The sequence below is a fragment of the Cololabis saira genome, chromosome 13, assembly GCF_033807715.1.
Source record: "Cololabis saira isolate AMF1-May2022 chromosome 13, fColSai1.1, whole genome shotgun sequence".
Classification (NCBI taxonomy): domain Eukaryota; kingdom Metazoa; phylum Chordata; class Actinopteri; order Beloniformes; family Belonidae; genus Cololabis; species Cololabis saira.
In genome coordinates, this window is record NC_084599.1 from 39,067,681 (window position 1) to 39,090,211 (window position 22,531).

A 22,531-nucleotide genomic window follows, 5' to 3' on the forward strand; every position below is an offset into this window, starting at 1 on the left:
TTTGCTGCATCCAGATTCATTCTGATTTGAAAATGTCTCCGTCTCCCAGTCTTGCTGTTGCCGTTGGTCTTAATAACTCCAGCTCCTCCGCCGACGAAAGCGGTTCTTTCCTCTAAACCCAGCAAAGAGTTGGAGCTGCTTTGGAACCGGTTCTTCTGGCCCGGAGCCAGTTCTTTGTCAGTGGAAACAGAAAGCCCGGTTTGTACAAATATAAATCAATTTAAAAAAAACGGTACAAAAAGGAAGTTCTAGGAAGTTATTTGATTGAGGAGGAGTTATGTTAAGGAAAGATTGTGTTTGTTAGCTGGTTTGGTGCAAAGGCTCAACCAATGGGAAAATCTGTAGCCTAATAGGTAAATTAGCAGCTTTTTATTATTAATATTTATGTTTAATTTATAATAGAGGTAACAAAGGGCCAGGGTTAAATAAGTTTTACTTCTACCTGCTCCTTTTCGGACACTGTTTTTTTTTTCCCCTGTTAGTATTACGTTTTTGTTGTTGCTTTTTTTCCTGTATGTTTTGAATTTGTTTTAAAATTTTATATTTTTTTCCTTATGTGTTCGAAATAAACAATTCAATCAAATCAAACTCAGCACTGGTCCAGAACCAGCCCTGGAACCAGTTTGGTGGAAAAGGGGTATATAAAAAGGACCTACTAGCAGATGCAGCAGACCCATCTGTAAGCCCCGCCCCCCTTAGTTAAAGCCACCAGAATTGTTTACAGCTTTACGAGGTCGCCACCTCTCACGAGGTCTGAAGTTATGAGGAACCTGCACTGCTCGCTCCACAACAGCTCATGTAAAGTAATAACTCAGATTACGCAGCTGCTCAGCGGCAGACGGAGACTCATGGGGCTGGTGGAGATAAGATGAGCTAACGTGGGCATCAACTTCTCGGAGACAAAGCCTGGGTCCACAAAACAACTGATTAAATAAGTTTATGTAACGTCAGCAGAGTTGAAACTGTTGTTGATTAGATTTATTTTATGTCGACGTCCTTGTTGATCTGCTGGACATTAACTCGGCAATTTAATCCGATCAGACGTTTAAGCTCCGTTTTGTTTGTATTTTGGAAATAAAATAAAGTCCATGTTCTCTGGATACAGACATCATTTATATTTAAATTTTGCAGCATAAACTTAAAAAAAAAAAAAACAGGTGAGAGCTCAGGATCTGAAATCTACAGATGTCCAAGTTGTGGTCCCTGTGGAACAGCCATTGGCTCATCTACGTTTAACATGAATTAGCGTTGGTTCTGCGTTTCCCAGCATGCCACTGTGCGGTACGAGATAAAACTGAAAAAAGAGGCTTTAAAATTACATTTGACATCACAGGAGATTGTCCAGTTCTTCTTATACGGGTCATTTTAGCTTTGTGTTTGTACAAAAAGGATAATTTCTTCCGTAGAACTGGATCAGTACTTAGATATTCAAATGATAAAATAAGGGAGAGGAGCTTCCTGTTGACCTTTTAATAGACCTAGGATTGATGTTTCTTAACATTTTCTGGAAGATATTGGGTATTTATTTGCTACCAGCGGCTTTTAATATCGGCGGCGGTGCAGCTGAAGCCACCCGGCGAGCCACGAGGATGAATGACATTAATATTTATTCAATAGTGTAATTATAATCAAATCTGCTTGATGTAGGGGGACGCTGGGAGGCCGAGTCGCTGCAGCGGCGAGACTGATAAGCCGAGTCCGGCGGTCTGGACTCTCCTCGACTCGGCTGCAGCGTCTGGCGCTCTCGGGCTTCGTCATAATCAAATATTGTTATTTTACGACTTCAACGTGCAGGAGAAGTCAAGCAGACCCCGGATAGTTGTGGGAGGCTTCGGCGGTGTCATTCAGTCTTTACATCCATTAATAATAATAAAGTTGATTCTTTAAAACTATGAACCATCTGAAAACCTGATTTTAAAGAGTGAACCTGCAATCAGGGGCGAAAATCCCATTTCATAGTTGGGGGGGACAATAAACAGTAAAATTTTAGAGAATAAATCCAGGGGGGGACAAGGAATAAAAGTTTTAGCCTTCCTTTAATACAGCATTTTGAAATTTTCATCTCTATCTCGCAAACAGGCAGAAGACCTTTCTTAGAGCAATACAAAACAATGGTATAAGGTGGAAGGTGGCAATAATACACTGCAAAAACCCAAAATCTTAACAAGAATATTTGTCTTATTTCAAGTTAAATTGTCTCATTTTTAGTAAAAAATCTCATAAAACAAGACTCATCACTGGAAAAAAACAACAATTTTCACCTGTTTCAAGTAGATTTTCACTTAAAATAAGTAGAAAAATCTGCCAGTGGAACAAGATTTTTTTGCTTGTAATAAGAAGATAAATCTTGTCGCACTGGCAGATTCTTCTACTTATTTCAAGTGAAAATTTACTTGAAACAGGTGAAAATTGTCAAGTTATTTTTCTGGTGATGACTCTTGTTTTAAGTGTAATGAGATTTTACTGTTTATTATTATTTTCGATTTCGGTTTCGGCCACAATTTTCATGTTGGTGCATCACTACTAAATACTACTGCATTGTTCCAAAATTATTAATTCTGTCTCAAATTATTCTAGGGGGGGGGACAGCTTTACTAATGGGGGGGACTTGTCCCCCCCTGTCCCCCCCGGGATTTTCGCCCCTGCCTGCAATAACTTTCAGGCTGATTTGAAGAGTTGAGTCTCGTTCAGGTGGAGACAGCAGGGGGCGCCGGCAGCAGCCGGGCTGACGTTCACACGTTTGCACGTTTCCACAGCTGCGTCTCACGTTCAGCCGCCGCGGTTTCTGTCGCGTGGAACCCGAGCCGGCGTCATTTTTCACCGGGACAAAGCAGCTCGGGTCTCCTTACCGATCCCGGCATGAATAATGGAGGCGGCAGAAAGCCGAGTGCCACCGGGCGCTCCAACCCTCCCCGCCCTGCCGCTCTATCTCCACCTCCATCTCTGCCTGCGTTTGACAGCTGCTGACCGGCCGACTGACCCCTCCCTCCCTCCGGCGCTGGACGACACAAAAGAGCTGCATTTCTGCTCGCCGGCGCTCAGATGACCGACCGACAACCCGGCCGGAGCCGGCTCATCCAGACTGTTCTCCTATGACCAGAATAAACCGGATTAGAGGTTAAAAATCATCATAATGCTGCAAAGATTTCCTAAAAACTCGGTTGAATATGAAAGAACAAACGTTTAAAGTTAGGAAAGTAACTTAAGAGTTTGATGGCAGCAGGAAGGGGGGTTCAGGGAGATGTTTACAACTGCAGCAGCAGTTGGAGGCCGGGGCGGGTTTGATCAGAATCAGCATGAATTAATATCAGTTTGTTAAGACATCTGACTGACTGACACGAGAGGGCGTGACCGTTCCAGTAGGAAGGAAATAAAGGCCAGTTCTTTCCAGCCTGACTCGTCTTACTGACGTCTGCACGGCCTTGGTTTCCTCCGCCGTGTTAGATGATCTTGGGTCACGAAACGGCGCTGGTGTTTCTGGGTCGTGTTCGGGCGTGGCGAGTTTAAACCTGTATTTGTGGAGCAGACACGCAAGTCCATCCAGTCATTTACACCCGAGACCCTAAAGGTCACTGGTCATCCCCCGTCTCATCATGTGTACTCTAGATTTTGACACGGTAAAGGTTTTCTGGACAGTTCTTCCACCGACCAACGAAACAAAGTCCTTCCTTCCTCCTCAGAGACTCTAAAATACACTTCTTCCCACCTCATCAGTTCATTATCCTTCACACATGCAGGCTTTTTTTCCCCCTTTAAAAAACAGTTTCCCCGACATTTTCCATTTCAAGCTCTGCTTTGAGTTTCAGTCCGTGTGGTTTCATGCCCATCTAAATCCAGCTGTTGGCAACAATCTAACTCAGGATTAAACTGGAGGTTTAGAGAAATCCAAGTAAACATGTACGAGAAGATGATCGATTATTGATTGAAGTGCATTCCACTCCGTGCCACACACTTTTGAGTTCTTCCAGTACCTTCTTTGTTGTCGTTGTTCCTCTACCGTGTTGATATTCTGGCTTTCAGGGCGTCGTCACCTCTGGAAGGGGGACCAGGGGCGGTCAGTAGCTCGGCTAAGCGTGGGTTTGTATACATGCTGGAATAACTCGGATTAGGACGCATTATCTGGCACTAAAAGCTCCATCTCAAGAGCTTCAGCTCGGTTCCACTACAGCCGGCTAAGGTTTATACACGGCTTTTAAAACTTCGATATCGGTCGGATTAAGACAACAATTCCACTTTCTGTTAGTGCAGGTAACCGTACTAACTGATGTTCTGTTTTTCACCTGCACCCCCCCCCCACGCTTGGCCTTGTTCAGCAGCAGTTTGTGTTCCCAGCTCGAGAACCTTGTGCTGATCTGAAAATACTGCATGTACTTCTGGAAAAAGGCCTTGAATCTTTGAAACCTGAAAAGGGAAGATCTTGACTGAGAAAGTCTGGCGGAGATCTGCCCCCCCACCTCGTTTTCCAGAGCTCTGGCACGTCTGAACGGCCGTGACGTCTGACTGCGATGTGTCCAAGCATTAGGGGTGTAACGATACACTAATCTCACGATACGGTATGATACACGATATTGAGGTCACGATAACGATACGATATTATAGCAGTATTTTTTTTAACAACCTTCAATGAGGAACATATGACTGGAAAAAAATGGTCTTTTATTTGAAAGACACAAAATACAAAACAATGCTGTACGTTTGCCCTATTGTTACAGTTTGTAATGCTTTATAACTGTTTAAGTTTTAAAGAGAAAGCCAGGCCAAACATTTTCCACAAACTGAACTAAAAGTAAATTTCAGGTTTGCATTATGATCTTCAGTTTCATACAAGTAAAGATATTTTACCACAAACTGAATAGTTTCTCTCATGTATGATTTTACTTTTTTCTTTTCCAGAAATTTAACAACTAAAATGAAATAAATAAAAGTAAATAAATACATACAATTTTACATCATAAAAAAGATTGATTCAGGCTCACCTTATAAGTGTAAGAGGAGATTTATTTTTGTTAAGAAGGTTATTTTGGTAATTCAGGGTTCATTATTTTATAAATATATTCTTTATATTCTGATGTAAATCAGGGATTATAATTACACTAGTCAGTTTATCTGTAGTGATTAGTCTGTTTTAGATTGGGCGGAGTGATACGCCACAGTACGGCACTAGGTGCTGTGTTGATGTTCTAAAATCCTACACTGTTGAGGGACATTAAAGTAACTGGAACTCAGCAGAAGTTGTCCCTGTGTTTATTATACTAGTCAACACAATAGATTAATATTAATAATCCAATATTGCGATATAGTTTGTCACCTCCACGACGTATTGTGACGTTTTTGTATAGCAAAATTTCGTGGCATGATATATTGTTACACCCCTACCAATCATCCCCTTGTTTCAGGCACTACGCTTCTGTACAGCAGGTCATCGGTGCCGACCCAGACCCAAACACTTGCCCGGCTTGAGCAGGTGCAGCACGTGTCCTGGTTACGGGTCAGAACCATCTGCTGCCCGTGAAGCTTCCAACCAAATCACGATCCTCAGACACGCTGGCGACCCTGGACTCGTGAAGGGAGAAGCAGCACTCGTCACATTCACTCACTTCAGGCGAGTTCTCTCTCCCGGCACCGTTGATCTTGGTCTGTTTTCACTGTGAAACCAACACCAGTCATTCACCAGCGCTCCTGCCGGCCCCGGGGGTCCTCCATCATGGATCAGCTGCAGGACCCCGGGTCTACCTCTGTACCAGAGACCGTGGGTCCGAGCCCTGCAGCGCTCCTGCTAGGCGCCATTTTAGTTGTGACACTGGGGATGGGCGGTGTGGACTAAAAAAAAATGTATCACGATAATTTCTGGCATTTATCCCGATAACGATAAAAATGACGATTAAAAAAATACCAATTCAACTCCACCTTTGTAACTATAAATCCATCACCACATTCAGTCTTTGGAGCCCCCAAAACACTTCTCTAAAAGATACTAAATGCTACTAAACTACACCAATTAAATTGAATTAATAAAAACCAATTAAATTAGTACACCTGTACTGCAAAACTGTAATGACTCAAGCTCCTCGCTCTCAGATCTGCCTTCCGCCAAAACGTCAATGAGAATTTATCCTTCTTTCTTTCTTTCTTTCTTTCTTTCTTTCAGGCTCATTTCTTTCTTTCTGGCTCATATCTTTCTATCATTTTTACCGCGAGATGACACATTCTTACCGTGGAGAATTTTTTGGACGGTATATCGGTAAAATATCGCCCATCCCTGCTATGTGACACTATAGATTATCATTCCTCCACCAACGGCGGTGGAAGGACGAGAAGCTCGTCAGACAATCAATCTTTTCCTTTAAACAACCTTTAATTTGCAGTCATCTGCTCCGAGTTGAATTATCGTTTCCTGGAAAAGACTTGGCGCGGCACCGATGGGCGCAGCGTGGCATCATTACGCACCTGCTGCTCTCATTTTATGCATTTAAGAGGGTTTTCCAGCCCAATTTTCCACATCGATTCGGGCCTGGGAAACTTCCAGAGCAGCGCGGGCCAAAACCTCCAGCTCCGACTATCTGAGGCGCATCTGCCTCGTCCACGGGAGCCAGCCCCGACGGTCAGCGTGGTTTCAGATGACTCACCAGAGGCCGGAGGAGGAAACGGGAGAGCTGTGATCATCAGAGGACATCACCGCCCCCCCCACTCCCCTCCCATCACTTCCTGCTCTCTGATCACAGCCGCTCTCTGCCTTCATGTGGTTTTGGCTCAGATTCTAGTTTTTGTCCTGAAACCGGCGGCGGCATTCACCATTCTGCCGCCGGACACATACCAAACATGATTACAGCGGAGGAGAGCTGAGGAATGTGAGGCGAGGCTGCTGGGACTCACATGGAAACGTTACACCGACTTAATGAATGAGACGAAGCGTTTAATCTGAACGCTTCAACGCGCCGAGCGGTCATCACACACGCCCACCAGAGGTGGAAGAGCTGCACAGGTGCAGCAACGTGTATCCAGGTTTGGTGACCTTTGTGCGCCCGTTCACACATTTACGCATCACCACCTGAATGCATGTGGTTACCATGGCAACCAGCTTCGTGTTCGCGGTTAAACCAGGAAAAACTCATTTTCCCCATGTTGAAATATCCGTCTCTATAATCGAGGTTTGAGCTGCGGGGGCGGCAGTCTCGGCCCCGCCCCCCCAGACACCTCCTCCAGATCCTCCAGAAGCAGAAGATGTTTACGGTGGAGGGATGCGGTCTCTCCAGCATGTTCTGGACCGGCCTCTGGAACGTCCTCTGGTTAGAGACGAGCCTTCCTCACGAGATGGAGCGCCTCAGCTGGCTCCTCTGCACTGTTACAAATATTCTGCTTGATCTACTTAAAAAAAAAAATTAAGGAAACTTTTTGCATGAGATTATTATGTAGATCAAGAAAGACTAGTCTTTGTATAAACTACTTAATTTTTTGTATGTAAATACATTTTGCAAGTCAACTTAATTGTGTTAAGTTAACTTTATTTATCAAAATTAAGTTGACTTTACTTGCAAATTAATTTTGTACATACTAAAAATTGAGTCGTTTATACAAAGACTAGTCTTTCTTGATCTACATAAAAATCTCATGCGAAAAAGTTGCCTTAATTTTTAAAAGTAGATCAAGATTTTACTGTGGTGTTCTACTTAAACAAATAAAGCATGTTTCATCTAAACGCTGGTCAATCTGCCCAATAGATTAAAATTGTTAAAAGTAAATAGATCATTGCTTGTTGTTTGTGTGTAAATTAAAAGATTGCCTGGGATTACAGAAATACTGCTGGTTAAGGAAAAAATGCGCAATGTCTTGTTTTTTGAACCAATGCAGATTAAGTTCAACACTAGATGTATTCATGTAAAGCAACAAACTTCATTTTTAATTGTTAATATCACAGATTTAAATATGTTATATTTACATTAGGGCTGTTCGATTTTGCCCAAAAATAAAATCTCGATTTTTTTCTCTCAAAATCCGATTACGATTATTTTGTGAATTGACAAAAGGCAAAGAAATTATTTCAAATATGCTGTTTTTTTATTGAACATTTGCCCCATTGGGCTTTAAGTGCAAACTTTGCTCTTATTAAACCAAAAATGAATGAATAAAGTGCAAAACTCTGTAAAATAAGTTGAAAAAAAGTTTTAAAAAATATAATAAAATATAAAGTTTTATCTCGCGATTACGATTTAAAATCGATTAATCGAACAGCCCTAATTTACATGCGCTTAGATTTATTTTTTTCAGTGTGGAGGGGCAGGGACTCGACCCCACGCCTCTCCGGCCCGACTAAACCCCCCCAGCCGCCCTGCCGTGGGCCGCTCGTATCCTCCGTCTCCTTCGCTCGGTCGCAGCTGGTGACCATGGGTGAGGGTGGGAACGCCGTAAACAAAGATGGTGCGACGTGTTGGGAGTTTTATCTGCACAGAAAAATGTGAGGCGGCCGCCTCGGCTGCCTGAGAGCAAAACACTGTTTACGGAGGACAGAACTCATCGTTTCCAAACAAGTACGGACCTGGTGTGTTTGATGTGTGAAGCTGCAGCGGGCTGAGGGGGCCGTACTGCAACCTGCACATCGGGAAGACAACCCGTTCACACTCAGAATACCATAATACCCAGACTATTGAGTGCTCGCCAATATAAGCCACACCCACTATATTTAAAAAGAAAGACATGTTTGTACATATGGGTTTCATTGGTCCACTGTGACCTGATCGGTGAATATACTGGTCGGATGTGACGAGGATAAACGTTTTCCTTGGCGTGAAGCTCGTTAGCCCGTAAAAATATGTAAATTAGCAGCATTGTTTCATAAAGCTGCAGGGTTCAAGACTCAAGACTAAGCCTCGCCTCCAGGTTCACATCTGGAGACCCTGCGGTTAAAGAGTCACGGTGAAAACATCTGCACCCAATCCACGCAGCAGCCAACAAAACCAGAAACGTCACGAATTCTAGATAAATCTTTCCCAATTCGTTAGTGGTCCATCACATAAGGTCACGACATCGTCCACGGCCCTGGTGCCCCGAAAATAGAGACGAAGGCCGAGGCCGGCCTGACGCCCAAACCACGACAAACACGGCACCGGCCAATCACAGAGCAGGAGGGCTGGTGTCCAATCAGGGCCAAGGGGAGGAGAGGAAGGGGTTATTCTGACTAGGGCTGAAACGATTCCTCGAATAATTAGATTACAAAAAATGATCAAGGAATTTTCTCTGCCTCGAGGAATCGTTTAATTTTGCAGCTAAAAGCAGGTATTTCGCCCGGACTACGTTTAATGCGGCACAACGCGCTGACGTCACGCACGCAAAAGAAGAAAGAGGCGGCGGATATGTTTAGTTTTAACTAAAAGAATAGGCAGAAAATGTCAAAAGCGTGGGAGCGTTTCAAGCTAGACTTCATAGACCCCAGGAAGACTAGCTGGCGTTTTGCGTCCGCTAATGGGGATCCAAAATAAAAAAACCAAGTGAACACTGTTGCATGTTTCACTGTAAGACAGAGCTGATACCACAACAGTACGTCCTCAATGCTGCAGCATCTCCACCAACACCCTGGTTACTCCGAGAGCGGAGGACCGTCACCCGAGAAAAGATAAAATTAATTTAACGTAGCCCTAATTAATGAGATTTACGTTACGGTACCTTGCTAACATAACGTTAGCCCTGTGGAGGGCGAGGTTTCTATTAATTATGACTACTGTCGATGCGGCTAACGCATTTAATCTGTAAAAAACAGAGCTGGAGAGTGATGAGGGTGAAAAATAAAAACGCAATAAAGTTAACTGGGTAGTTTTCAACTGTAGCTCTGTAGTCATTGATGGATAAATCATCAAGTAGCGCTGGTGGCTAATGTGCTCCAATACAGCAGGTCTCATCATTTTATTTTGAACACTGCCAAAACTCAAAATCTTATCAAGACTTTAACTTAAAACTTAACTAGAACTTAAAATTTGCTTGGCACAAATGAAAGTTCAATTGAAACACGTGGGAAAAACACCTAAGTTATGTGTGTTATCAGGTGCAATGGCATTTTTAGGTTAGAAATAAGAAAATTTCTTGGTAAGATCCTTAGTTTTATGAGTGAAGGCAGTGAATTTGGTCAACTGGTGTAAGTTCAGGGTTTTTAAATGCACAGCCACGAACCTACTGGATTATATAATTTAGTCTTAGTAATGTCAATTAACATCTAACATCTTATGTATATTTATAATTGCTCTTTGACTAAACAAAAATATGTTTTATCCGATTAATCGATGGAATTTTCAGTAGAATACTCGATTACTAAAATATTCGATAGCTGCAGCCCTAACTGACCCAGGAAACCCTACGGCAGCAGCAGGTTTACCGCCTTGTGAAGCAACAAAGAAGAATTGGGAATCTGTTGTAGAAATAGATATTTAGCAGTTGTGTTCAAATCTATTCTAATTCAAACAAAAGCAAAGTCAAACTGCTGATCAAGTGAATGACTCATCAGGGATGTACAGCTGTAATCAATCAATAACTTCTCTGCATGTTTAACGGCTCCAACACGTTCAAGAATGCAACAAATATTTACAGAACCAGCATTTGCAAATAAATGCTGAACCCATCGAGCTCCAGAGTTGTTGTTCTCCCTCAAACAGCTGCAGAAAACGTGCTGCAAACCCGAAGCTAGCGGACGGCCGGCGGGTCCACTGCAGAGCTCTCCACGGACTCGACCCGTCCTCCCGGCTTCTCCGGGTCACTCTGCGTGTTTTTCATGACGTTGGAAACCCTGAATTAACTCCAGAAGTGGACGTTTAGGACCGTTTGGATCTCCGAACGGTTAGTCGTTTTAAAGCAGACGGGCTCAGGATTTCTGCACGTTGGCCTGGGCGGCGTAAAAGCAGCGGCATGCCTCTTTAAGAGTCTATTGGGCCTGTTGTTGAATAATGTGATTATCCTCAGACTCATTGTGGAATGTGATTCAAAGACAAATTAGTGCTGGAGTTTGGGCCTTCGGCACAGAGCGATTTCATCAGGGAGCCCTGAATTGCTCCCAGATGGCAGCGTCTCTGTCTGTCGGACACGCTCAGCGATGGTCACAGCAGCAAACAAAGCAACAAACCAGTCAGAAAAAAAAGAGGAGGTGGAGGAGGAGGATGAGGGGAAAGGAGACGAAGCAGAGGTGCCTACCTTAGTACCAACTGTTATATCGTGGTGGACACTGCTGTGAAGAAAAGAGAGCGTGTTAGAAGCAGCAAGGAGGAATAAACTCAAAGACAACATCAAAAAAAAAAGAAAGAGGAGAAAATAACGAGGTTAAAGAGATGTTTGAGGAGATGGAGGGAGAGGCGAGAGGAACCCAGCGGAGGACAAAGATCTACAGATGGTCAAACAAAGCAGGGCTGCAGCGGACAAGCTCCCAGACCTGCACCACTTCCTGGGTGCTCCGGTCACATGATCCCGCCGGCAGACAGGACACTTTCACGATGAGCCACGGCACGATTTCTCACAAACGCATACTCCTGAATAAAAGCTAACTCTGACATTTAAAAAATAGGCAACATTAAGAAATATGCTCTTCTGACTTTTAGCTCAACAAGATGGAAAAAAACTAAAAGCTTCCATCTTTAAATTGCCATTTGAAAATAAAAATCACCTGAAATCACAATTTAACTTATTATTTTTTTTAAATGAATAAAAACGTAACATTAAAAATACAACACCATGTTGAAAGAGGCTTCACTGGGATTTCTAACGTTGCAGTTCCTCTACCGACCACCAGGGTCTGGATCCAACAGTGAATTCACCTCCAGGTTCAAATGTCCATCTTTACAGCAGAAATAAACACATTTACAGTCTGGTACAAACACAGTTTGTCTCCATAGTTACGGCCCACATCCTTAACTTTGTTAAAATCATGAGCAATAAATTACATCTAATTGGAGGTTTTATTTAGTGAATGAAGTGAATCAAGACCCTACAGACAATAATACCTTGTATTTGCTCGGGGGTCATGTTCTGGAAAGCGTCTAGAGACAACATCTGTTTTATTAGACGCTATACAAATAAAATTGAAAAATTTAATTATTTCTATCTTTCTTTTCCCCGTCACTTGTCACTTTTTGGATTCACCAGCAGAGTGGGCGGAGTCAACTCCACCCAATACGGCATCATCCAGAGGCCCAGAAACAGATCCATCGGTAAACCTGCGGATGCCATCACAGAGGGTTTGACGCGTTATTTCACGGTCTGTCAGCAGTCCAGAGAGGAAACGCCCTCCAAAAGAACGTCCCGCCCCTAAAACCAGCTGCTTTGGACAGAGCGGTGAAGACGCCGTTGAACAGGGAGCCGTCTCATCGTACCTTCGACCCAAATATGTCACATTCATCCCAGGAGATTTATTAACTAGTCTCAGACCACTATTGAACAATATTATTGCTCAAATTATTATGAAAACCACAAATTCCAGATCATAAACTATAAAAATTCCTGGTTCTACACGTCTCTTGAAATTTAAGATGAAAAATGGGGAATATTTCTTACCGAGAGTCAACGAAAACAATCCCGAAACCGTCCAACATTTCAGCCTCTTCAGACCGCCAGTATGAAACACGGCTGTGTGACTGCTGACTTTATTACATTTTCTGAAAACATTTAATGAATTAAATGTAAATTAATTATTAATTAATAATTAATTTATTTTATGTTTTGTACTTCTGTTGTATCATCTTTGTCAATATGGACCTTGTAGTCTGAAATAAATAATAAAGTATTTAAATCCTGCTTTCATAATGTCTTTTGGAGGGAAGACTTGTGCGCAAAAAAAAGGCATTTTCAGCTTTTAAAATCCAATTTAAATGAAATAAATTAGGGCTGTGCGATTAATCGATTTTAAATCTAAAATCGGATTTATTAATCACAATCGATGTTAAAAAATGGAAAATCGGAAAATTCGATTTTCCTTTTTTGCAGCTGGCTGCATTACAGACAGAGCCTGTCTAGTCATCTTTGTTTGGTCAAGAAAATTGTAAATGTCACTTTACTAAACTCAAGGAGGATTTACAGTATCTTTCAATTGCACTTCATTCCCAATAGGGAAATGTGTTTGCTATTTTTCTTTAAAAATAAAGATAAAATATTTGAAACAATTTATTCCAATGTCTTTTGTAGTTTTACCAAAAAAAAAAAAAAAAAAATCGACAATCGGTTTTTCAGAGAAAAAAAAATAAATAAATAAATAAATAAAAAAATCAGGATTTTATTTTTGTCCAAAATCGCCCAGCCCTAAAATAAATAGAGGAAAAGTAAATGAATGAAAAGTATTTCATTTGTGTATGTGTTGGAGGTCATGAGGACCGTAACCTTAAACCAGATTTCATACTTATAAAACATATAAAGCCTGACCTGCAGTAGAAAGGGGGCGTTGTCATGTTGTGTCTGACTCCCTAATCCTGCTGCTCTGGACAAAGCTGTGAAGCCATGGCTCAAAATGTAGCTCTTTTGATCATAAATACATCCAATATTGTATAAAGAACTCATGTTAGTTGTTTGGTTTTTTTGAAGGGTGAATCGGGTGGGTGGGGGGATTTATTATCTCCTTTAAATGGCAGGAAAACCATCCATGGTCCTGCTCTTATCTCGGTTCAGGTCACGGGGGCAGCAGTCCAGGCAGACCTCCAGACCTCCTCCAGCTCTTCCGGGAGGAGAGGTGAGAAATATAATCTCTCTAGCGTCCTGGGTCTGCCTCGAGCTTCCTCCCACGCGGAGATGCCTGAGACACCTCCCTAACCCGATGCCCGAACCCCCGTAGCCGACTCTTTAACGTGGAGGAACACTACTCTCCCTCCTCAGCCAACGGAGGTTCTCCCCCGTCTCTAACGGAGACCCCAGGCTCATTTTAGGCTCTTCTCACACGCAATTCGTGACCAGGTGTGAGGGCAGGTTCCTCGCTCTGAGGCAGGAATGTAAAACCTTCCCCAGCAACTTTGTTCCCGTGGATCTAAAAGGTTCTGGTTGCATTCACCACGTGCCGGAGGGATGTACACGTCTCGCTGGATCTGAACACATCACTCACGACTGCAAGCTGAAAACAGGCTCCGCCTCCCGCCAGCGCAGATCCACCCTGACCTTTGATAATAGCAAACGGGAGAGACGTCCAACACCACCAAGACAACAAATCCCTGGTACAAGCAGGCAAAGGCACGCGAGAGGCTTCGTGTGCTGCAGCTCTGACAAACGATGGGAATCAATCTCTTCATTCAAGATACAGTTCTGCTAAAAAGTCAAGAACATTCAAAATGTTTCAAATCATCGACTGGCAAGGAAAACAACCCGCATTCGTCAAAATCTGGGTGTAAAACCACAGCACCCGCCCAGCACATCTGGAGCTGCGCAATGTGGCGGACAAGAACGACAGAGCATCACCTCCACAAGAAGAGGGAAAATGCAGCAATCTGTTAGAGTACATTCATGCTTCCCATGTGAGAACGTCGAACAAAAGTCTCACGCTACCAAACTTGGTGAGAAACCGGCTGGTCGGGCTGCGGAGCTGCAGGACCCCTCGGGGCATCCGTGAGACCTGACGAGGCACAAAACCCTCACATGTCTCCTGACAGATTATTCACTGACCGGATCAAGTAACACTTTAATCAAGGTGAAGTAAACGTGGTGGTTCGTCTTCAGCAGTTTATCTGTGATCACATCAACAGATGGCTTCAATATCCAGCTGATGTTTCCTGCCTTTTTTGCTGAAAATCCCCCTGGAAAAATCAACTGCGTTTAATGTGACTTAGATCTCTATAATTTTTAATATAATCAAGTCAGGCTGGGTTTTATAAAGTTTAACCACTAGTTGCATCACATAAGTGCAATGTTAAGAGAAAAGCTCTGGATGAAAAACGTTTTAAAGATATCTTCCATGTGTTTCAACTCGACACGTTGGTTTAAAATACAGGACTGTCTCAGATAATTAGAATATTGTGATAAAGTTATTTATTTTCTGTAATGCAATTAAAAAAAAACTAAAATGTCATACATTCTGGATTCATTACAAATCAACTGAAATATTGCAAGCCTTTTATTATTTTAATATTGCTGATTATGGCTTACAGTTTAAGATTAAGATTCCCAGAATATTCAAATTTTTTGAGATAGGACATTTGAGTTTTCTTAAGCTGTAAGCCATGATCAGCAATATTAAAATAATAAAAGGTTTGCAATATTTCAGTTGATTTGTAATGAAAATCACAATATTTTAATTTTCTGAGACAGTCCTGTAATGTATTTATCTTATTGATCTCGGCAAATCCCGCGGAAGGGAAGTAAATAAATCAGAAGGTGGTTTCAATCGAGGAGCAGCCCGGATTACACGCAAGGCATTTCCGTTGAGGAAACAGAACTCCGTAGGAAAATACCACAATTTTCAAGTTTCTTCCTTTTGCTCAGACAAAAAAACAATAAAACGAGCAGCAAACGCATTAAAATTGATATTTTGAATCCAATATACAATTCGGCACCATTAACCCATCGAAAAGTTGCAGGGATTTTGCACCAGCAACCCCAGAAAGTGCAGAAAGTGCAGCTTATAAAAGGTGACAACACGCCGCAGTGGGCGTGAGAACAAGCGCTCAGCTCTTCTTTCTCCCCCTAAAACTCACTCACACAGCACGATACCAGCCGCCTTTCCCTCCCCACTTCCCTGGGGAGGAAATGATAAAGCCTAACCTCGCGGACGAGGCGTTTAATCCGAGTTTTGGCCGCAGAAAAACGGCCTTTTTTCGGAGGCTAACCTTCAGCTAACGCGGCTAGTTCAGCTTCCGGGCTCCGACACGAGCATTAAAACTTCACCGAGAGCAGCGTTGGCAGCAGCAAACCCGCTGGATCTTCACGGGGAGGGGGGCATGGCCTGGGTTTGCGGCTCTAACACGCATGTGGACCGGTCGGAAAGCGTGTGTTTAGAGGGTTAGACGGGAGAACTCACCCGTCCATTGCACAACACGGAACTGCGGAGCAACAGGTCCCTCCGCGGCTCATAAACCCACAAAATGGCGTTCGTCCGCAGAGGCGCGCTCTGATTGGTCGGATCGACACGTCCGTCAGCGTTCCGGCCGCTGATTGGCTGCAGCGTATCAACAAAGACCTGGGATTCCACGCCGAAGATCGTCTATACAGAAGATGCACCGCGACAATCTGGGAAGATGTAGAGGTTTTTCACTCATACCAAGTGGGCGTTGTCCCGAGCCGACGGAGCAACGCTGCCTCGAACAAAGATCGTAAATTACCGGACAAACCTGCGTGACGTCACACACACGTTTTCTGAAGAGATGTTTTGATATGTTCTGTATCGAGGCCAATGTGGACAAAATAAATATTCTGCCCCGTTTGTTAAACTACTGGATCCCACTGCTGTAAAGTTTGACATTGTAACGTGGAGATTGGATCCTTTTGTACCAGGTTCAACATCATACCTCTAAAGTCTTTAAACGACACTCCAGTTAAAAAAAAATGGAAAAACTGAGCAGAAAAGATTAAATCTGAGCTATAATTTATAACTTTAAAACTGGCATACTGGCAGGCTAAGTTTAATTCATTTTTTTTTAGTTTAGTTTGGTTTATTGGTCCTTACAATTCCCACAACACAAATAAGCCAAGGTACACGTTTAAATCGTCAGTGTAAAACAAAAAAATATATAATATATATACAATTTTAACTGAAAAAACCAAGGACCAAAAGGTGTAGACTGAAGCCTAAGCTTATGACGCCTACCCTTTTCACAAAAAAAAGTTAGCTTTTATGAACTAGTGCATTTAGGATTTAGTGAATGAAACAAAATACATAAATAAATCTATATGAGAAGTTGCGGGGTATAAACAAAATAACTGTACCCAAACATACAGCATATTCCACATGTGATTACTAAATATCATTCCATACAGTATATAAATAAGAACATATGTTATTTTATTCAGAGCTGTCATTTTTCTCTACCTAAAACTGCTGCACCTTAGTTGTTTATTTATATATATGTCAACAAGTACCACATTTGTTTATTTACTGCCTAAAGAGCAAAATTACCAGAGTCAAATTCCTTGTTGGACAATGTTCGAACCTGGCCAATAAAGATGATTCTGATTCTGATTCTGATTCTGACATACATACCTACACATATACATACATACACACACGCATACTGTATTTTCTGTATTTCTACCTGATTAAAAAATAAATACATATGTTAATATCAAAATCAACCGGCGGTATAACAATGATTCCCATTGAGCTCTTCCACTGCTCCATTTCCCTCTCAGAAGCTGTTTTTTTGTTTTTTCCTCAGATGGACTCGTGTCACGTAACATCCTGATAAATTATTCCTCACTGCGTTGCTTTTCAGGAAGTGACTGTGTGTGCTGGAGGATGGTTCAGCTGCTCACACAAATAATTCAGCAGACAGAAGGTTTATTGTAAGTGGATTTGTTGAATGATAATAACAGAATCGTCCTTGTTTATATTTATAAAATTCCTGATTGTTCAGAAACTTTGGAGCAAAGAAGGTCAGGTGATTCAGGTATGATTTGTTGTTCAGTTATTCTGCTCCTCACCGGTGGAACAAACTTCCTGTAGACCTGAGGTCTGCTCCAACTGTAGATCCTTCAAATCAGGCCTAAAAACATTAGTTTACTGAGGCGTACTCTTAAATTAAATACTTACCTGCTGTACTCTACTGCCCTTACTTTTTAACAACTTGTGCTTCTTATTATTTTACCTCTTTTCTTATCATTTTATTTCATTTTATTTGTTATTTACTGTTTAATTGTGTCTTGCCGCTTTTAATGTTGATGTAAAGCACTTTGAATTACCTTGTGTTGAATTGTGCTAAACAAATAAACTTGCCTTGCCAGCATACGACCTTGTCAGGATTCATCAGGCTCTTGTTATGAAAGAGTGGTGTTCGGGAAACAAAAGTACATCATGTCCACATGCGGATCGTAAACCACGTATGCCAGATGTCACCCCCACTGGAAGTCTGAGGGGTGGACTGGTGAAGAAACACTGACGACAGTCATCTTATTCTACAGTTAACAAGATCTTGGCAGAGACAAAAGTGCACCCCTGGAAGATAATAAATGTTCTGTCATTACATAAGTTTATGTTCAAGCTTCCACAGTGAGCCAATATGTGCTATAATCAAAGCTAAAGGTGATCAATAATAGAGACCCCCTTCTAAGGGAATACACAATTTACAACTTTACTTACAACTAAATTATTTAATGTATTTTAAATGTTATGTGGAGTTTAAACCACTAGGTGGCGGTAATGGGTCCTCAATAAAACTCAAGAAGAAGAAGCAGGAAACGGTGCATCGATGTAAATATCTCCAAAATATTATCTAATCGTATCAGTATATACAGCAGAAATGGTGGCAGTCTTTATTGGATTACAGTGGATGGAAGAGGTTAGTCCTGAAGTATACAATCAATAACAACTTGCAGAGAAGACTTTTTTTTTTTTAATTGAAATATATGCACAGGAAAATGTTACATCACTGTAGGACAAAATGTAGATACACAAATATAGAATATTTCACATTTCAAATTTACATATCCATGAAAAACAATAAAGTAAAAGAACAAAAAATAAAAATAAAGAAAATAAAGAAGCTCGAGATACAAGATTTATATTAAATTGTATTCTTCACACAGTCTTCTAGTTTTGCTGGCTTTAGGATTCATACTTTCTTTCAAAGATTTTAAATAGGATGAAAAAAGTGCTTTAAATACTATAAAATTCGGGCATTGGTGTGCAAATTTGGTACAATGAATATGAAATTTAGCAAATAGTATTAGAAAGTTGATAACATATAATTTATCTGAACTTATTTCCTCATTTTGTGACAGACCAAATAAAACATGTTGGATGTTCAATTTACAAGAATAGTCAATTTGGTTATTTATGAAATTATTTAGATCAATCCAAAAGACATGAGAGTAGGTACAATTCCAAAATCAATGACATATGTTTTCCTTTGCAGAGAAGACTTACTCATAGATATTTATCATAGTTTATTCAGAATACACAGATGTGGCATAGATGTACAGTTCTGTTGGGTACCAGCACATGAGGGAGTAACAGGGAATGAGGGTGCTGATAAATTAGCAAAAATGGCTCTGCAAAAGGAAATAACAATACCAGTTCCACTAGGAAAAGGAGAAGGTAAAGCAGTAATAAAGAAGAAAGAAATGGAAATATGGCAGAAAAGGTGGGAGGAAGATCAGAAAGGACAGGGATATCACAAAATACAAAAGTCTATCATAACAAAGAATTATACAGAAAGGAACAGAAGGGAGGAAATAGTCATAACAAGACTCAGACTGGATCACATAGGATTAAATGGCACCTTGTATGTTATGGGAAAAAGGGATAGTAATAAGTGTGAGAACTGTGGAGTAAAAGAAAACAGTGAACATATTCTAATGTATTGTAACAGGTATGAAATAGAAAGAGAAAGGCTACAGGAAAAAGTGGGAGAGGCAGGACGTGAGTGGAATTTGAGGGGAATACTGGGAACATAGGAAGAGGGGGTCGAAATCACCAAAAATGCACTAATTAATTTCTTAAAAGACACTAGGCTGATAAATAGAATTTAAAACAGGCTAAATGAAATGATTTTACACACTCTTGTACAGTAGGTGGTGGTATGCACCTTAAAGTTGTTTGCGATCCGCCAATAAAACTGAGAAGAAGAAGAAGAATCAGGAGACAAAAACTTGGTCTGAAGTATTTAATGAAAGTAAAAGGGCAGAATGAAACATTTCCTACAAAAAGATTGCTGAACCATCATTGGGAATGTATGGGAATAGCAAGAAAGGTTAAAACAAACTTTGGAGAAACATTAAAATCTATTATGGAGAAAATTGGTGTTGCCTGTCTTGATTTGTGCCCTCCAATATGCTGGTCAGTAGTATCACCGTGGTTGATTCCAGATCCCCAGGTTGACCTGCACATACTGAATGAAGGCAAGAAAAATATATCAGGGGATATAATAAGGGAAGTTAATAGTCGCCTGCAACAGGAATGGGGAGACTATTTGCAAATATACACTGATGGGTCAAAGGACCCAGGGAGCGGGTTAGTGGCATTTGGTGTTTTTATACCTAAATTAAGATTTAAAAAGGGATGTAGGATTTCAGATCACATGTCAGTATTCACAGCAGAAATGATGGCAGTATTATGGGCACTTAGGTGGGTTGAGGATAACAAACAAGGGCAATCAATTATATGCAGTGATTCAGCAGCAGTATTAACAACAATAAAAGAAACCAAATCCAAGTCTAGACCTGACTTACTGTCAGAAATCTTCCAGAGCTTGTACAGAATTCACAGAGCAGGGTGTGAGGTGGGTTTTCAGCGCATATGGGTGTGGAGGGTAATGAGGTGGCAGATGAGTTGGCAAAAAAGGCAGTACAGGAGGAAAGTATAGAAATCACTTTACAATATGGATTGTCAGAATACACTGAAATCATAAATAAGTCAACAAAAGAAATGTGGCAGAGGGCATGGGGAACTGAAAAGAAAGGGAAGTCTTATTTTGCTATACAGAGCTCAGTGGAAAAAGGAAAATGCACCTTTAACTGTAAAAGGAAAGACTCAGTTGTTATTTCCAGGTTGAGGCTTGGGCATTGTGGGCTGAGGAGTGGGCTGGCTCTGATTGGGAAACACCCGGATGGTAAATGTGAGTGTGGAGGCAGAGAAACAGTGAGACACATCCTCGTCCAGTGCAAGTCAGTACTCTATAATCCTATATCTACCTACTCTATAGGGGTGTCCCAGTAGGGCTTGGTCACCAAGGTGCATTCTGGGACGCGGCGGCCATGTTGGCAGCCTCGTGAGTGTAAACAAACAGCAGTGTAGTAGCAGTGTAGTAGCACCAAGTGAACAGACGGAACGCAAAAAAAGATGTTAAAATGCCGAAAAGCAACTGGAATTTACCGGGATACCTTAAACAAGGAAGCCAGGGAGCGGTATATGGAGAAAATAATGATTATTAACGGTTTGGATCCACATGAAATCCCTACTAAAGAATGGAGCTCCTCGTCGGAGCTCCACTCTTTAGTAAGGACTAACTACCGCAGTTCTGCACAACCCACGTCTTCGGCTACCTTGTTTGCGAGTGTTTGTCAGCTGCTTTGGTAAATGTTTGACTCGCCATGTGTTTCAATAAATTAGTATAATAGTACAACATACAGTACATGTTTTGTATTACTCTTACTTTTTTCTTTTCTTTTTTGACCGCTACATTATGCGGAAGAGGCTCCAAGGCATGAGCAATATTTTTGTTTTCCTTGTGGGATTATTTTTTTCCTCTGCAAATAGAGTTAATATTTTTTCCTCAATAAACTAGTTTTATCTGAAGATTGGGGTTAATCGCAGCGCAGAGAGCTTGCCAGCAACTGCATTTAGCTGGAGAAGTGGGGAATAAAACCTGTGTGAATGATCCGACCCCGGTCTGTGTGAGTGTTTGTTTGTGGTTTACTGTGGAAGGTTATGTTTGGTCGTCTTACAGCTGCGATCCAATCAAGCCGACGACTCTTTTACTCTGTTATCTCAGATACTTGGCTTCCGTGGTTCTGCCTCCGAGCAGGAAAGCGGTGAAAAGTTAAACCATTAGCGATCTTTTCCCCACGTCTGTTATGTGGCTGCACCCCACAACACAGCAACGGGTTACCATGGTTTACAGAATAACGGAAAGTAACGATTACAAGTACCGGTAGGCTAAGACAAAACGAAGAGGGAGCACGTCTGTACACAGTGCTCAGTGGCCTGAAGAGCAGCTAAGGTAGCATCCAACAGGATGGCTCTGCCAGGTGATGACGTCAAGACGACCAAGCCCTATTCAGGGGGCTGGATTTGAAGGCCGATTACGTCACAGCGGCGCGCCAAAGGCTGTCCCATTTCGAAGGCTCCTTCAAATGCAGCCCACGAAGGCAGCCTTCTTTTCCCGCTGTTTGAAGGATCCATCGGTTGTATCCTCCGCGGCCCACCATATCCCAAGATTCATTGCGCACAGTCAGAAAAATATTTAACAATAGGTGTGTCCCAATTCAGGGGCTTCGTCCTTCTGAGGACGTGGTCTTCGTAGGCCACGCCTTCGAAGACCGCGAAGGCCATACCGAAGGCTGGACGGACGCTAGTGAAATGAGACCGTTATTTAATACATCCATGAATGAGACGGTCTAGCCTGTGGGGGATTTCCTGGTTGCGTCACCAGCTGTTCCCGCCCTTGTCCTACGTTACTAAACAAAGTACGGTAGAAAGAAAGAAAGATAGACAGACAGCAAGATAGACAGACAGCAAGATAGACAGAAAGAAAGAAACACGATAGTAAAGAAAGAAAGAACCAAAAAAAAAAGAAATGGAGCCAGAAGTTTTGTTTTTGTTTTTTTTGTTTTTCATTTTCCATTTCCATTTCCATTTCCATTTCCATTTCCATCATGGAATGGAACATATGTGAACTATTTCCATGATATGGAATAAATAAAAATGAAATGAAATTTT

General features: G+C 41.7%; 1 protein-coding gene across 5 annotated transcripts in view; it reads right to left on the reverse strand.

Moving 5' to 3' along the window:
* ptbp1b (polypyrimidine tract binding protein 1b) overlaps positions 1 to 16,004 on the reverse strand; it is a 40,443-nt gene extending 24,439 nt beyond the window's left edge. Inside the window, exons 1-2 of one of the 5 annotated variants that reach the window (XM_061738863.1) lie at positions 15,959 to 16,004; positions 11,170 to 11,203 (exon numbers count right to left, since the gene is read on the reverse strand). In XM_061738863.1, coding sequence (XP_061594847.1) covers positions 11,170 to 11,203; positions 15,959 to 15,966 — 42 coding nt within the window. In that variant the 5' untranslated portion in view covers positions 15,967 to 16,004. Of the gene's footprint in view, positions 1 to 11,169; positions 11,204 to 12,522; positions 12,598 to 15,767; positions 15,836 to 15,958 lie in introns of those variants that run through there. The other 4 variants (XM_061738864.1, XM_061738862.1, XM_061738865.1 and 1 more) reach the window with 4 other exon arrangements.
* Between the last annotated feature and the right edge of the window lie 6,527 nt (positions 16,005 to 22,531).